At 60.9% G+C, this 15,836-nt stretch overlaps 1 protein-coding gene across 1 annotated transcript in view; it reads left to right on the top strand.

Annotated features, from left to right (window-relative positions):
* MTOR (mechanistic target of rapamycin kinase) overlaps positions 1-15,836 on the top strand; it is a 113,482-nt gene that overhangs the window by 23,638 nt on the left and 74,008 nt on the right. The window contains exons 13-23 of the mRNA XM_055138868.1: positions 73-278; positions 4,171-4,293; positions 4,770-4,859; positions 5,077-5,169; positions 5,773-5,907; positions 6,252-6,381; positions 8,280-8,530; positions 11,523-11,609; positions 13,950-14,117; positions 14,721-14,833; positions 15,243-15,405. Coding sequence (XP_054994843.1) covers positions 73-278; positions 4,171-4,293; positions 4,770-4,859; positions 5,077-5,169; positions 5,773-5,907; positions 6,252-6,381; positions 8,280-8,530; positions 11,523-11,609; positions 13,950-14,117; positions 14,721-14,833; positions 15,243-15,405 — 1,559 coding nt within the window. The remainder of the gene's footprint in view (positions 1-72; positions 279-4,170; positions 4,294-4,769; positions 4,860-5,076; positions 5,170-5,772; positions 5,908-6,251; positions 6,382-8,279; positions 8,531-11,522; positions 11,610-13,949; positions 14,118-14,720; positions 14,834-15,242; positions 15,406-15,836) is intronic.

Raw genomic sequence — 15,836 nt, 5'->3', positions numbered from 1 at the left:
GCAGGCAGTGGGGACGGGGCGTGTCGGGGTGAAGTCCGTCGGAGGGGTACTGAGGGCCCGGTCGCCTTGCAGACCCTGACATCCGCTACTGTGTCTTGGCGTCCCTGGACGAGCGCTTCGATGCGCACCTGGCCCAGGCGGAGAACCTGCAGGCCCTGTTCGTGGCCCTGAACGACCAGGTGTTCGAGATCCGCGAGCTGGCCATCTGCACCGTGGGCCGCCTCAGCAGCATGAACCCCGCCTTCGTCATGCCCTTCCTGCGCAAGATGCTCATCCAGGTTAGCGGCGAGGCCGCCCGGAGGGGGGTCTCGGCAGGGAGGGGGAGGAGGGTCGGAGCCACTCTGGTTCCGGCTTCCCACGTTCTCCCGCGTGCAGTTGCGGTCCAGATGCTCGTGCCCCAGACGCCGCCTGTGTGGTGGCGTCTCCCGTCCCGGGAAGCCTCCCACGGAGCACTCTTCCCAGCCAGGCCGCGGGGCTCCGTCAGTCTGCCCGTCGGGCGCCAGTCTTGCTGCATCGCTGTCCCCCCACCCTTCCGGCCGTGCCTGCTGACTTAGCACAGGGCCGGGGTGCCGGGGACTGAGCACTGTTGCCCCGAGCACGGCGCCTCTGGTCCCTCTGTCCTGCCTGGATCTCATTCTCTCGTGTTGGTCTGGGCCACGTGTCCTTTCCTCGGGTCTCTCGGGGCGGCTGGCACCTGTCTGTTGCGTGCACAGCGTGTCCTCCCGCCCGGCGACACCGACTGCGCCATTAGGTCTCGGGTGGGCTCTGCCCGGCAGTGCGGGGGGCTCGCACGCTGTTACTCCCGCTGAGCCCCGCGTCCCCGCGCTGCTGTTTTTGGCTGCCCAGGGGCCCACTCCGGGCCTCTGCTGGTCCAGCTACTCTTGCCTCAAGTTATGTCCACCCTGGCAGCAGGAGTCCTCGGGGAGCCAGCGAGACCCCCGGCGTCAGGCCCCTCTCGCTCTCCCTGTGCCCGCCGTGGCTCCTACTGAGAACGGACACTTTCTTTTTTTTTTTTCTTTTTGGGTCACACCCGGCGATGCACAGGGGTCACTCCTGGCTCTGCACTCAGGAATCACCCCTGGCGGTGCTCAGGGAACCATATGGGATGCTGGGAATCGAACCCAGGTCAGCCGCGTGCAAGGCAAATGCCCTACCCACTGTGCTATCGCTTCAGCCCCCGAGAACGGACACTTTCTTAGCAGATTTAAAACTTAAGTGGGAACTCATTAATATATAATGCAACTTGCACTCTGGAGAAGTATCATTTATTCATGGTTTTTGTAATTAAAGTGGTTGTCACACCTCATCAATCAAAAACTAGAAGGTGCTCCGCACCTTGGAGCTTCTCCCTCTAGCCTCCCAGCGCGTCTCCCGAGTCGCTGGCCCTGTGCTTTGACGTCTCCGAAGTGTCTGGGTGGGGTCAGAGCGGGAGCACTGGGGTCAGCGCCTGCCTCGAGAGGCCCTGGTGCTGCCTGGTGGGCCCCAACCCGTATAAAGTATCTGAGGGTTTGGGTTTGATTTTGAGGGGATAGGAAAGGGATTTGGTTTTGTTTTTGTTTTTTTCTGGTTTTGTAGGTCTTACCTGGCGATGCTCAGGGGTTACTCCTGGCTCTGCACTCAGGAATTACTCCTGGCAGTGCTCGGGGGACCGTATGGGATGCCGGGGATCGAACCCGAGTTGGCCATGTTCAAGGCAAACACCGTCCCTGCTGTACTGTCGCTCTGTCCCCATATTTTTTTTTAATTAAATTTTTTCTTAAATTATTTTTTAACTTTTTTATTGAATCATGGTGAAACAGGCCATCACAGAGCTGTTCATGATTGGGTTTCAGCCATACAGTTTCCAGCACCCGCCCCTCCGCCAGCCGCGCTTCCCAGCTCCCGTGTCCCCGGGTTCCCGCCCTCCACCCCTCCCTCCTGCCTGCCTCGATGGCAGGAGCTTTTCTTCTCTCCCTCTCTCCCTCTCTCTCTCCGCCCCCCCCACAACTAGTGTTGGGGGCCTCGCCCACCCGTGCTGCTGACGGCGCTGCTCTTGGGGCTTGTGGTGCGGGATTAAAGTTCAATCCGCTGTACTCGAGGCGTCTTCTCAGCCCTTTCGAGAAGGAAAGTAAATCACTGAGTTTGTCAACTCAAATCCTGCCACAGAAATTTGAAGTGGAGACACCCTGGAGATCTCTGTGAGAAGGAAATCTGAAACGGAGATAGTGAGAGGCGTGTGTGTGTTTATTCGGTCCGTAGGAATTTGGGGCAGCCGCTCTGTCCCGCGGACGGCGGGGGAGTCCGAGTGGCCGCACACGTGCTGCTCCTCGGACGCTTGTCTAAGTGGTTTTTCAAAAGTGTTTCGCATATTTTCACTCCTTGGTAAGGAGCATCGGCAAAATGAGCTTTTTGCCTTTCTTGACTCCTGGGTCCTCACTGTGGACGTTGGCGCTTGTTACTAGGCGAGTGAAACTGTCGGCTCAACGGGGATTGGGGCTTCCTTCCTGGGGCCCACGGTCCTGCGGTCACCCTGTTACTGCTGGGGATTCGGTCTTTTTATTGATTTATTTTGCTTTTGGGTCACACCCGGCGATGCTCAGGGTGACTCCTGGCTCTGCACTCAGGAATCACTCCTGGCAGTGCTCATGGGACCCTATGGGATGCTGGAGATCGAACCGGGTCGGCCGCGTGCAAGGCAAACGCCGTCCCCGCTGTGCTATCGCTCTGGCCCCTGTGGATTCGATCTTGGCGTCCCCCTTTAGCCCTCTCCACTGCTGGCCGCTGGGACTGGGCCGACAGGAGCTCTGGCAGGTCGGGATTAGCAAGTCGGCACCTGAGAGAGCACACAGGTCTAGGCTCAGAGTAGCCAGGGTGACTCAGCTTTAGCTTCTCACTTCTCTCTCCTCTGAGATGTTCTGGCAACTTCTTCTCTCTGAAGGTCTCCGTGAGGGTTCCCCCATGAGCTCAGCTGCTGCCCTGCTGTTGTTTCAGAGACGTCAAGTGGAGTAAACTGTTACCTCTGCATTAAGGTGCAAGAGGCGCCTGCGGAGATGGTCTCTCCACGCACCTGAAGCGGCGGCAGGGCATCAGTATTCCGCTGCCGTCCGCCGGCCTGACTGCTCTCTGCTGCTCCGTCATTATTCATGGGCCCTCCTCGCGAGTGGTCTGAGCAAGCGTGTTCTCTCCAGAGGGCTCCCCCTTTATTCCTCAGTTTTGGGTAACTGCTCACACGGCCGCCCCAGTCGGCTTTCTCCGCCTTCTCTGACTGGGCGACTCTGAGAAGCTGAGCGTTGGGGAGGGCTGTCGGGCAGGGGTGCCGTGACAGGAGGAGAGGGGGTCTTTCTGGGTCAGGGAGGGAGGGGGGGCATAGAATGACTGCACTCATTATTGGAATGCAAAGTAGCACACTGTGGCACCCAAGGACAGTCGACACAGGGCCAGGGAGATTTCTCCATGGCTGGAAGCCTGCCTCAGGAGCTGGGGAGAGGGCAGCTGGGACGGAGAAGGGACCACTGAGTCAGGGACCGTTGGAGGGATCATTTGGGACAGGAGATGTGTGCCGGGAGTAGGTAAAGACCAAATGTGATGGGCTCTCCGTATCTGTGTTGCAAACCACAGTGCCCCAAAGGAGAGAGAGAGCATGGGGGCAGGTGTCTGCCACGGAGGCAGGGGGAGGGCTGGGATGGGTGGGGTGGATACTGGGGACATGGGCAGTGGGGAATGTGCACTGGTGGAGCGATGGGTTTTCGATCTTTGTATGACTGAAGCTCAAACATGAAAGCTTTGCAACTGTAGCTACCAGTGGTTCAGTTAAAAAAAAGTGAGGCGGGGGGCGATTTGTCAGGCAGTTTGGGGCGCGATTTGTCAGGCAGTTTTCCTTCCAGTTTCAGAGTGTCCCTTGCTGTGACATGGCCCACAGCCGCTTGATTTCTCCCCTAGTTTCCGAGCACATTTTCCCTTTTTTTCATTTTGGGTCACACCCGGTGATGCACAGGGGTTACTCCTGGCTCTGCACTCAGGAATTACTCCTGGCGGTGCTCGGGGGACCATATGGGACGCCGGGAATCGAACCCGGGTCGGCCGCGTGCAAGCAAACGCCCTCCCCACTTTCCTGTCGTTCCGGCCCCCATGTTTTCCCTTCAGACATGCAGTTTCGCCCCAGGGCTTCTGCCAAAGCCTTTGTTCTTGCAGATTCTGACAGAGCTGGAGCACAGTGGCATCGGGAGAATCAAAGAGCAGAGTGCCCGCATGCTGGGGCACCTGGTCTCCAATGCCCCCCGCCTCATTCGCCCCTACATGGAGCCCATTCTGAAGGTAACTCGCCGACGGCGCCTTCTCCACGCGTTGCTCTGCGCGGTGAGCGGGCGGAGGCCGAGCCTTGGCGCCATGGCTGTGCCCGGCGGAGTGGCCAGTGCCGCTGTCTCGGGCTCAGAGGCATCACCTCACACTCGAGAGCGCCGCGCATCTCCCCAGGGGCTGGGAAGGGGGAGGAGTGTCAGGGCGCCTCAGATGGGTGGCACACTGCTCACTCACGGGCGGCCCTGCCGTCCCGACTCTCCCCACTGAAGCCACGGTGCCTCGTTTCTGTGCCTCCGGCTACTGGCCACGCAGATCTCAGCGTTCCCCGGCCCCTCCCCTGGGGACTCCTGCTCGCATGGAGACACGCGTGCGGGTCCCAGTGCTCGGAGCCCTGGAGTCCTTTTGGAAGCAGAGTCTCACGGGGGCGTTTTCCCTAGAGATCTTAGGTCGGCTTGGCGCTACTTTCATTCACTCACTTCCTTCTTTCACAGGCTTTAATCCTGAAACTGAAAGATCCGGACCCCGACCCCAACCCCGGTGTCATCAATAACGTCTTGGCCACGATAGGGGAGTTGGCCCAGGTCAGGGGCGGCCCCCCCGTGCAGGGTGGCCTTCGCCGGGGAGTGGAAGGGTTTGGTCGGAACTGAAAGAATTTCTTCTTCTCTGGGCTCTGCTGGGCAGTGCTCGTGCTCGGGGCGCCGGGGGGCAGGGCTCCAACCCCGGGCTGCCCTCGGCGCTCCCTCACCGGCCCGCCCTCGGCGCTCCCTCACCGGCCCCTCTCGTTCTCGCGCACTTTAGGTGAGTGGCCTGGAGATGAGGAAGTGGGTTGACGAGCTCTTCATCATCATCATGGACATGCTGCAGGACTCCTCGCTGCTGGCCAAGAGGCAGGTCAGTGCCGCTGCTTCCCGGAGAGCGTGGGGGGGCGGCCCGGGGCTGGGGCCTTTGTCCCTCGGGGCCTCCTCGGTGTCCTCCGCCACCGCCCGGCCGTGCTGGGCACGCGGCTGCTCGGGAGTGGCGGTTGACAGGGAAACGATTTAAAACTGGAATTAGCGATGGCTTTGGCCGGAAGGCACTTGCCGTGAGATTGAGAGCTGGCTGTGCCGTCGCTCCATACGGGAGAGACCATTCGGACCCGGGTCCTAGAGGGAAGGGGACCTCCTGGCTGCTGCTTCGCCCCCCCAAGCCTGCCCCCCAAAGTCGTCAGCCGGAAGCCCGAGAACAGTCATCATTTGCGTTTTGAGTCAGACCTCTGGTTACTCCCTTGGAGTACGGGGAGACCTGGGGAGAGGTGGGGATGGTCCATCTTCTGATCGGATAACCTGCCTTCCAGGCCTGCCTCCCAGGCTTCAGACCGTGGTCCCTGTCTTCACCGGAAATTCTTTCCTTGGAGCAGTCTGTGGCACTTGTTGCAGTCAGTAACGGGGATTGCAGACTGCACGTCTGGTTCTCTCTCCCTGGCTCACCGGGCCGTGCCATCTCTTGCCTACCCAGGTGGCTCTGTGGACCCTGGGACAGCTGGTGGCCAGCACTGGCTACGTGGTGGAGCCCTACCGGAAGTACCCGACTTTGCTGGAAGTGCTGCTGAACTTCCTGAAGACGGAGCAGAACCAGGGCACGCGGCGCGAGGTGGGGTGCGAGGCAGGCCCGTCTCTGGGGCCGAGTAGGGGCGCTCGTCCGGGGCCACACACACACACACACACACACACACACACACACACACGCACGCACACCTGCTGTCCTGGGATGGATAGGTCTTAGACTGATAAAAGCAGATGCTGCACATGGTCTCAGCCAAAGGCCCGCGCCAGGGATGGAGAGAGGAGTGTGGTGTGTGCCGGATGCGGGGTAGATCTCTGTCCTGCTGTTGGCTCTGAGGCTGGGCGCTGGGGTGTGAGCGGGAGTCCGGCAGCAGGTGGGACTGCCCGGGACTGTCGCCAGCAGGGCTGTGATGAGTACCCCCTCCTGCGCAGGCTATCCGTGTGCTGGGGCTGCTGGGGGCCTTGGACCCCTACAAGCACAAAGTGAACATCGGCATGATCGACCAGTCCCGGGACGCCTCGGCCGTCAGCCTGTCGGAGTCCAAGTCCAGTCAGGATTCCTGTAAGTTGAGGGGGCGGGAGGGACCACCCGGGCCGCACGGCGTGTTTCCAGGGAGGCTTGGGCTGGTGGGCTCCGTGGGAAGGCAGAGCCTGTCCCCTCACTGCGGGACTTGGGAACGAAGTGTAGTCGTTCCTCTGACGCACAGCGGTCCTGCTTCCCGGCAGGGCCAAGTCCCAGCGACGGGCCGGATGTTTTGCCCCTGGTGGATACACGTTAGACTTGCTCTTTGGTGCTGATGAACGAGATGTGAATTGCTCCTTCCTCACCTCTGGCCATTCCTTGTTCTTCTTCTTTTTTTTTTTTCTCTCTCTCTCTGGGTCACACCTGGCAATGCCCAGGGGTTACTCCCGGCTCTGCATTCAGGAATTACTTCTGGTAGTTCTCAGGGGACCGTATGGGATGCTGGGGATCGAACCCAGGTCTGCTGCATGAAAGGCAAATGCCCTCCCCACTGTACTATTGTTCTGGCCCAGGTTATCTTTTTTTTTTTTTTTTTTAGTGTTGTTTTGATAGTTTCTATGCCAGACGCCCAGCAAGGGTAAGGGGCATTTTCACTCCAGGTCTGATCAGTAGGGAAATCCGAGGCAAGACCCCAGGTTACAGAAAACAATTCCGCAGTCAGAAATCCATGTGGTCTGGGTCTCGAGCCCCTTTGCCTTTTGATACGGAGTCGGAGATGGGTTGAGGGAGCCACACAGAGGTAGGGTCGGGAGTTCTGGAGAGTTCTCCAGACTTAACCCATGTCTGCCAGGGCAAGTTTATCTCTGAAGTTAAAAGTTCAACAGGTTTCCCAACTAACCCAGCAGAGTGTTACTTTCCCAAGGGAAAAGAATGCGTTTCTAAGTGGCGTGGAGAGGCGCAAGTCGCTCTCTGGGCCTTGGCGCCGCGGGTCCCGCAGCCGGTCCGTGGAACATGCTGTCCCCCGGCATTGGGAGGCTGAGTGCCCCTGCCCTGAGGAGCACTGCTGTCACCTGTCCCCGGGCTTACGCGCAGAGCCAGCCCTGTCTCTTGGGGTCCCTCCAGACCCAGCACTGCCGTCCAGTCGCCCCGCGGGCACTGGGAGCACCCAGGGGGACGGTCATCCTGGGTGCCCGCAGGTGCTTTCAGGAAGGCGGGTCTCCTTCAGCCCAGCTGCAGCCCTGCCACTGCGTAGGAACAGGTCGTGTCCCCTGGGAGTGGCCCCGGGTAGCAGCCTGCCGGTGGGACTCCAGGACGAAAATAGGACAGAAAGAAGAGAAATTCCCAGGGGGTGCGGAGTCATTCTTCCGGGGCGGTGGTAGCAGACCCAGTCGCTCGGGAACCCCTGACCCAGCCGCAGGGCCGTTCCCGGCTCCGTGCTGAGGAGTGAGCCCTGGCAGTGCGCGGGGGCATGCGTGGTGCCGGGGGTAGATGGGGCCGCGGGGCGCAGGGCCTTGTCCTCTGCTGCTCTCTGGCCCGGGCCCGGCCCTTGACATCCTTGTTCAGCTCGGGTAGCATTTGCCACTGACGAGTCTGAATTCTCTCGGGCCTCCGAGCAGCTGGTAAACAGATGTTTGCCTGATTTAATTCCCTTGACGTTCATTTGAGAGAGTGATCATTTTTATTGATGGTCTCAGCGGCCGAGCGGTAAACTGCAGTCGTGAGGGACTAGGCTAGACAGCAGTTTGAAGAAAAGCCATCAGGTCCTAAAACTTGTATAAAAGTTTCAGACTTTCATGGTTTGGGTCAATAGAAAAGCTGGAAATGGTTTCGTCCCTGGCGTTGAGCGTATTGCTCGGGCCCCAGAGGACCCCGCACTCCAGGGGCACTAGAACGGCGTGGGGACCGCCAGGAGGGCTGGGGCCCGCAGGTGTGCGGGCGTCAGCCGGGGCGGGTGTGCGTGCTGCTCCGCTCACGCCTGTCGCCGTTGTTTGTCCCAGCGGACTACAGCACCAGTGAGATGCTGGTCAACATGGGCAACCTGCCCCTGGACGAGTTCTACCCGGCCGTGTCCATGGTGGCCCTGATGCGCATCTTCCGCGACCAGTCCCTGTCCCACCACCACACCATGGTCGTCCAGGCCATCACCTTCATCTTCAAGTCCCTGGGGCTCAAGTGCGTGCAGTTCCTGCCCCAGGTCATGCCCACGTTCCTGAATGTCATCCGGGTGTGCGACGGTGCCATCCGGGAAGTAAGTAGAAAGCCCCCCCCCTTCCTGCGTGCAGCCCCCGGGTGCCTGTCTGTGCCTCTCTCCCCCCACGCCCCCCTCGAAAGAAGAGGAAAGCGTTTTCGAGAGACTGACAGGAGCTGAGGTGTCTGCTCGCTCCCTCCCGTGAAGGGGGCGCAGTGCTGGGCTTCCGAGGGGCGCTGCTCCGAGGGGTCAGAACCCGGAGCCTTCCCGCTCGTGGCCCCTGACACGGCGGGGCAAAGGGGGATCACCTCGAGGCCGCCTTCCTGCCGGTGGCCCCAGCCTCCTTGTTCCCGCCGCTCCAGCTTCGGTTTTCTTCCCCCAGACCCTACGGTTTGTGATCTCGGTGTCGGCCGGGGCCCCTGGGAGGGCCGAGGCTGGGCTGCTATCGGTCAGTCTCTGCCCCGCGTCACCGCCGCAGAGTGCGTTGTGCAGGTTCCCTGGCCCAGGCCCCGCGTAGTCCCCCGCTGCTTTCATGGCGGCTTTCTCTTAGGTTTATTTCGAGCCCGTTTCGTCCTCTTGGGAACCAGCGTTGTGGTCGGATGGAACTGTGTCCACCGGCGTTGTGAGCAGCGGCCAGCAGGGAGGGGCGGGGCCGTTCCTGGCAGTGCTTGGGGCTACTCCCGGCTCTGACTCAGGAGTCCCGCTGGCAGTGCTCGGGGGACCATGTGGGTTGCGGGGGGTCGAACCCGGGTCTGCCACATGCGAAGCTGACAGACTGCCCGCTGTGCTATCCCTCGAGCCCCCTCAGCGGGAGAATTTGAAGAAAAAGAGAAGAGGTTTATTACGAGACCTGGAGTTAAACTGCACACCGGGGGCCGTCCAGAGAGTCTGGGAAGGGGAGATGAGTGTGTCGGGTCTGGGGGTCTGTCGCTGAGGCTGAGGCCAGAGGTGGGACCGAGGCTGTCTTCAGCGCCTCTTTATTGTGAATTTAAGATATGTAAGAGTAGGAATTAGAGCTTGAGAAGCAGCAGCAGGTCAGAAGTGCCCCCTGCTGGCCAGTTCCCTAAGTCAGCGGCCAGGATCGGTACCCTCAGGAGAGCTGCAGCGTGCCCCGCGCCCAGCGCCCAGCGCCCTGCGCCCAGCACCCCTGCTCCGCGCCCGCCGCGCCCGGAGCTGCAGAGTGTGTGTGTGTGTGAGTCTGTGTAGGAGTGTGTTGTGTATGTGTGTGTGTGCAAGTGTGTATAAGTGAGTGCATGTGTGAATGTGAGAGTAAGTGTGTGTATGAGTGTGTATATGTGTGAGTTTGTGCAAGTTGTGTGTATGTGTGTGTGTGTTTGTGTGTGCGAGAGAGAGAGAGTAGGGCGAGGAAGTAGGGCGAGGCCTCTGCTTCCAGGTCCACTGAGGTGCTGCGGGGAGGCCGGCGGGCAGGCTCAGGACTCTCCATGTCCACGTCTCCCCCGTTTGCCTGCTCCAGTTTCTTAGAGATGCGGTGAGCTAATGACTGAAAGCGAGTTGGCTGGGCTGAGAGAGCGTACAGCGGGTCGGGTGCCCTCTCTGCGCACAGCTGACCCTTAGCACTCCATCTGGCCCGCCGAGCCCGCCAGGAGCGACCCTTGGGTGCAGAGCAAGGGGTCAGCCCCAGCAACACGGGCTGATGAATGGAGCCACTCCAGGTGGGCCGCCACACCCGTAGCAGCTGTACGTACCGGGGGAAGTAGGTGGTCGTGATCGGGCTGGGTAAGAAGCTGCTTTTACGCTTGATTAAAGTGCGTGCCCGGGGGTAGGGCCCAGTGGGTGGGGTACTTGCCTGGCACGTTGCCCACGGGGCTTTGGCCTATGGCATCCATACGGTGTCCCAGGCCTGCCAGTGGTGAGCACTGAGCACTGAGCCAGGAGTGAGTCTTGAATGCTGCCAGGTGTGCCCCTGCCTCAGAAAAATTAGCATAACCATTTTTATGCCCTTAGTGGCTCTGGAAGCCTTCCAGGGAGAGCGGGTGTCAGTGGGATGTAAAGGCTTTCATTTCCCCTTGTTGGTGCTCTCTGGGATAGGAGAAGCCTGGGAGGGGGCCAGGAGAGAGCACAGTGGCCATGGTGCTCCTTGGAGCGCCCAGCCCAGATGCAGTTCCCACATGGTTCCCCCACGTCCGGCGGGAGTGATTCCTGATGCAGACCCAGGAGTGGGCCCCGAGCACCGCTGGGGGAGCCCCCAGCAAAACCAGCAGGGGCCTCTGATCTGTAAGTGGTAGTGCTGGCAGGCTCGGTGTGGCTTGGGGACTGTCCCTGGTGGCGCTCGTGGCCTCCTCACAGCCAGAGGTGGGCCTCGGTGGCCCTGCGTGAGGCGTGAGCTCCACCCTCGAGCCGCCTCTTGGTTGGATTCGGTTGTTGGGTCACACCCGACTGTCCCCAGGGGCACTTGTGGTTCTGCTTTGGCGGGGGAGCAGGGTCACCCCCCGTTGGTGCTCAGGGAGCAGAGCCTGCCCGGGATTGAACCTGGGGTTCCTCCACGGGAAACAGGTCCCAGTGCTCTGAGCATCTCCCAGCTGTCTGGTGCCGCAGGCGGGCGCAGAGGGTCTCGGAGCCGTAGCCCCTGCCGTGAGCGCAGGAACTGACTGCCAGGCACGGAAAGCATGGAAACACTCACTTTGTTTCATTCCCATTGCCCCCACGACAGGTTTTTTTTCTTTTTTTTTCTTTTTTGGGTCTCACCCGGCAATGCACAGGGGTTACTCCTGGCTCTGCACTCAGGAATTACTCCTGGCGGTGCTCAGGGGACCATATGGGATGCTGGTGATCGAACCTGGGTCGGCCGCGTGCAAGGCAAACGCCTACCCGCTGTGCTATTGCTCCAGCCCCCCCGAGACAGGTTCTAAGTTGGGTTCCTTGAGATGTGTTCGCAGTAGGCGGGTGGGAGGGCTCAGTGGTGAGCACTTGCCCGGCATGTGTGAGAGGCGGGGGGCAAGCGGGGGGGTTCGCCGCCAGCAGGGCCACGTGAAACCCTGTCTGTTGTGCACGTGGACCAGACAAACCCCTGCTGACCTCCTGTCTCGCTCAGTTCTTGTTCCAGCAGCTGGGGATGTTGGTGTCCTTCGTGAAGAGCCACATCAGGCCCTACATGGACGAGATCGTCACCCTCATGCGAGTGAGTCAGAGTCAGTGCCGCGGGGAGGGGCTTCGGCGCCTTTGGAAAGCGGGGACGGTCTGGTCTGGGCCACGTGGAGCTCTCTGAGTGGTGGAGCTCGGACAGGGTCGTCTGTGGGGCGGTGACGGGGGGACTCGGGTGTCTGAGGGGAACCTGGAGTCACTGTTCTCCGGAATTGGACTCAGCTCCCGCAGCCCCACAAAGCAGCGTCTCTTGGCTGGCACAGCGGTGCTTTCCCCGGCCCCTGCCAGCCCGCCCTCAGAGGCCGCGGGGCCCGGGCCGGCGGTGTCAGGCCCGGGGGGAAGGTGGCGCTTTGCCCTGCTCCCTTCAAAGCGCGAGGCCGCCTCTGACTCCGGCAGCGTCTGAGCGCCCCGTCCCCACCCGTCCCGGCTCCCAGCAGGTGCCGGAGGGCCACAGTGCTGGCGAGCTGTGCCCCTGCTGGCTCTGTGCCCGCTGCCTCGTGGCGCTGGCGGTGGCCTCAGAGAGCCGGAAGATGATTGTAGCGATGTCGGCTCTTCCCCAGACCTTTGTAGTTGGCTGGCAGGAAGCAGCAGGACCGGAATCAAAGTGGCCGGCTTCCAGAATTGGAACTTCACTGCCAGTGGGCCTCAGTACCGCAGACTGCCTCTGCAGATAAATAATTCAAAGCGTCCGGCCAGCCCCTCCCACGGAGCTGGGTGCCGGGCGAGGGAGCGGAATGCTAATGTGGCCCCCGAGCCCGGAGGGCGGGGCTGCTGGGAAGCTGGAGTGATTACTGACTCGCTCCCCCAAACGCCAGACAACCCCAACATTGGGATTTAAGGCAGGAAGCCTCACACCTGCCAAGTGCAGCTTTCATTTCCTGCAGGACGGGGAGTGCGAGAGGGCGGGTTTTCCTTTCCCTGTTGGTCCTGGGCATTTTAATGAGCTCCCTGAGGCCCGGGAAGAGAACAGGCCTCGTGCGTATCCCTGGGCAAGTGGCCCGGCTCCTCACGGCTGAGGGTCCTTGCAAGGAGCTGGGGGTAGACGGTGGGGAGGAAGGTGGCTTCCTTTGGAGAAGGCCGAGTGTGGCCCACGTGAGACAGCTGAGGAGGCTGGGCGAGCTGCAGTTCCATTAGCAATGCTTGCTTTTTTTTTTTTTGCTTTTTGTGTCACACCTGGCGATGCACAGGGGTTACTCCTGGCTCTGCACTCAGGAATTACCTCTGGTGGTACTCAGGGGACCATATGGGATGCTGGGATTTGAACCCGGGTCGGCTGTGAGCAAGGCAAACACCCTACCCGCTGTGCTATTGCTCCAGCCCCAGCAATGCTTTTTAACTAGAGGAAGTTACATTTTCAGAGACAGTCTCTCAAGCAGAGAGAAAGATCATTTTGCCAGCATCTTTTGTTTGGTTTTTACTTCCAAACTGTTAGAGTTTGTTTTTTTTTTAAAAAAGATTTTTAATTTAAAAAAAAATGCATTTTATATGTCTTTTACCCGAAGATTAACCTTTCTAAAGAAATTTTGATCAACCTCTCCTCTGGATTATTTGGGTGTCAAGATGATGTACTTCCTTGCACGCTGTCATTGTTGGGGCTCCTGCCCTGGGGTGTGCAGAAGGCAGCGGGTGGTTCGCAGTAACCGCTCTCCCTGCAGGTAGACTCGGCCTGTCGCCCGCAGCTCTGAGCCGGGACTCAGCCGTTCCGGTCGTGCTTGGGCTGTGGGGTTGATGAGTCGGAAAGTGCTTTTGCAGCTCTGTCCTGAAAAGGGTTTGGAACGGACAGCGGGCGCGGGCAGAGAGCAGGGAGCTTGTTCAGGCCGGGGTTGCCCTCTGCAGAGTTGGCCCAGACGGGATAGTGCCCGGGAGGGCTCGAGAGCTCGTACCCTCCTCACTGCTGGAGGTGGCCCGTAAGCCTGAAAACAGACAAACATTGGACCCACCAGCTGAGCCCCTCCCCCACGGCGATGGCCCGGTCATTCCTCTGTCCCCCTGTGTCTGGGACGCTGCAATATGCCAGGGGCTCTGCGGAGTTCCGGGGAGTCCGCGGAATCAAGGAGTTTCTCACCCTGAGCTCACAGTCCAGGGGAGGGAGGAGGGTGCAAATACAGAGAACTGAGTCCCATGGGTGCTGGAGGGCGCCAGAGGGACCCGAAGTGGGTGCCGGAAGGAGAGCAGGAAGTTTCGAGGGAGCCCGAGGCAGGTCAGCTGGCCTGGGCTTGGCGGGGCGGGGAGAGCCGAGCGGGGCATGGGGGCGGGGGGGCAGCCTGAGCCCCTCACGGTGCCCTCGTGCCCGAGGCGCTTCTGCTGCTGCTTCCCCATCTCAGTTCCGTCCTGTGTCAGCAGCTCTCTGTGCCCCCCTCTGCCGCGCCCCTCCTAGGAGTTCTGGGTCATGAACACGTCCATTCAGAGCACCATCATCCTCCTCATCGAGCAAATCGTGGTGGCCCTCGGGGGCGAGTTCAAGCTCTACCTGCCGCAGCTGATCCCACACATGCTGCGCGTCTTCATGCACGACAGCAGCCCCGGCCGCATCGTCTCCATCAAGGTGAGACCCCGCCCGCCTGCAGCAGGGGGCACACTTCCCTGGCACCCGCCCTCCCCTTGGAGCTCTGCCTCCTTCAGAGGGACGGTAGAAGGGGTGCCCCCCGTTTGTTCCTGATGCTGCTACGACTCCCCCCGGGCCCGGCACACCCCTGCTCCCCTCCAGCTCGGGAGGGGGCATCACTCCCTTTGGAAAACACAGAGACCTTCGGCACCGTTCAGGCCCCTGGGTGGCCAGCCGCGTGTCTCCTGAGTGGCGGGGTCTGCTTCGCCCGGGATGTTACTGCCTGAAGCGTGCGGTGTGCAGGATGTCCGCCACCTAGCTGTGTTTCCTCGAACAAACGATTCCTGGTCATCATTTTATCCCAGAATAACTTCCTCTGTGTAGGACAGCCGGTGACTCCATACCGAGTGAGCAGGTTCAAAGAAAGCCACGTGACGTGAAAGTCAAGTAAAATGAGGCAGAAAGTGCCTGACCAAAGGGCTGGTGTTCAGGGTCACTTCAGAGCTTTTCAGAGTTCCCTCGGAGGGTTGAGTGGCACCTCTGCCCCTCTGTGTCTGGGCTGGCACTGACCTGCTGACGGGCGTGCTTTTGCTCCTTTGACAGTTGCTGGCTGCGATCCAGCTCTTCGGTGCCAACTTGGACGACTATCTCCACTTGCTGTTGCCTCCCATCGTGAAGCTGTTTGACGCCCCCGAGGTCCCCCTTCCGTCTCGAAAGTAAGCGCCTGCCTGTGGCCTGGCCCCCGCCAGCTTCTCGGCTCTGCTTGAGCGCTTGTTCTCACGGAGTCCCGTTTCTGACCTGTCTCTCGGAGATTATTCCAACCCCCAGTTACTGCAGCTCAGAAATGTTCGGTTTGTGGAGCTGTAAACTCCCTCCTAGCTCTCCCAGGCCAGAATAAATGTTGGCTCCTTGGGGCCAGGGATGCATGTGTGGTGCCCGGGGCTTTGTGCCCCAACACTGCAAAAAGAAAAGGAAAGAGGCGGGGGCTAGAGAGCACGGGAGCAGCCCGAGCCCTGGGCAGGGCCGAGTGGCCGGGAGTAGAACAAGCGCCCAGAGCCTGTCCTTGCCGGGTGCCGCGTCTCTGCTGGGCCTGGGCTGAGTGCTCGCGGGGCCGTGCTCGTGCAGGGCAGCGCTGGAGACCGTGGACCGCCTGACGGAATCCTTGGATTTCACCGACTACGCTTCCCGGATCATTCACCCCATCGTCCGGACCCTGGACCAGAGCCCGGAGCTGCGCCCCACGGCCATGGACACGCTGTCTTCGCTTGTCTTCCAGCTGGGCAAGAAGGTAGGGCAGCCCTCGGCGGGACGGGCCTGGGCTCGGCCTCTGCCCTGGTCCCTGCTCACTGCTCAGCAGACACTCACTGGGCCCCTGGGAGGGGTGCTGGGGAGATTGCGGAGAGGGAAGGCGGCGGCCCGGCTCAGTAGAGCGACGCTGTTCCCAAGGCAGCCAGGGGGGGCGCTCTGGCTCACTCACACTTCAGCGGAGCCGCAGCCCAGCCCGGGTGCGGGCAGGAGGCGCGGGAGCGAGGAGGTGCCAGCGCCAGGGAGAGCTGCAGGGACCAGCCGGGGTCACGGCCGCAGACCACGGGCAGGACTGGGAGTGTCCCAGAGCATGTCCAGAGATCCGCAGCTTTGGGACCCACATGCCTGGGGCTGGGTAGACCCTGTGCTCAGGCCTCACCCTGGACCTGCAGTGCCGGAATCTGGCCGTGAGTC

The sequence above is a fragment of the Sorex araneus genome, chromosome 5, assembly GCF_027595985.1.
Source record: "Sorex araneus isolate mSorAra2 chromosome 5, mSorAra2.pri, whole genome shotgun sequence".
NCBI lineage: Eukaryota > Metazoa > Chordata > Mammalia > Eulipotyphla > Soricidae > Sorex > Sorex araneus.
Note: the sequence above shows the minus strand (reverse complement) of the source record. Positions and strands in the feature narration are given on the sequence as shown.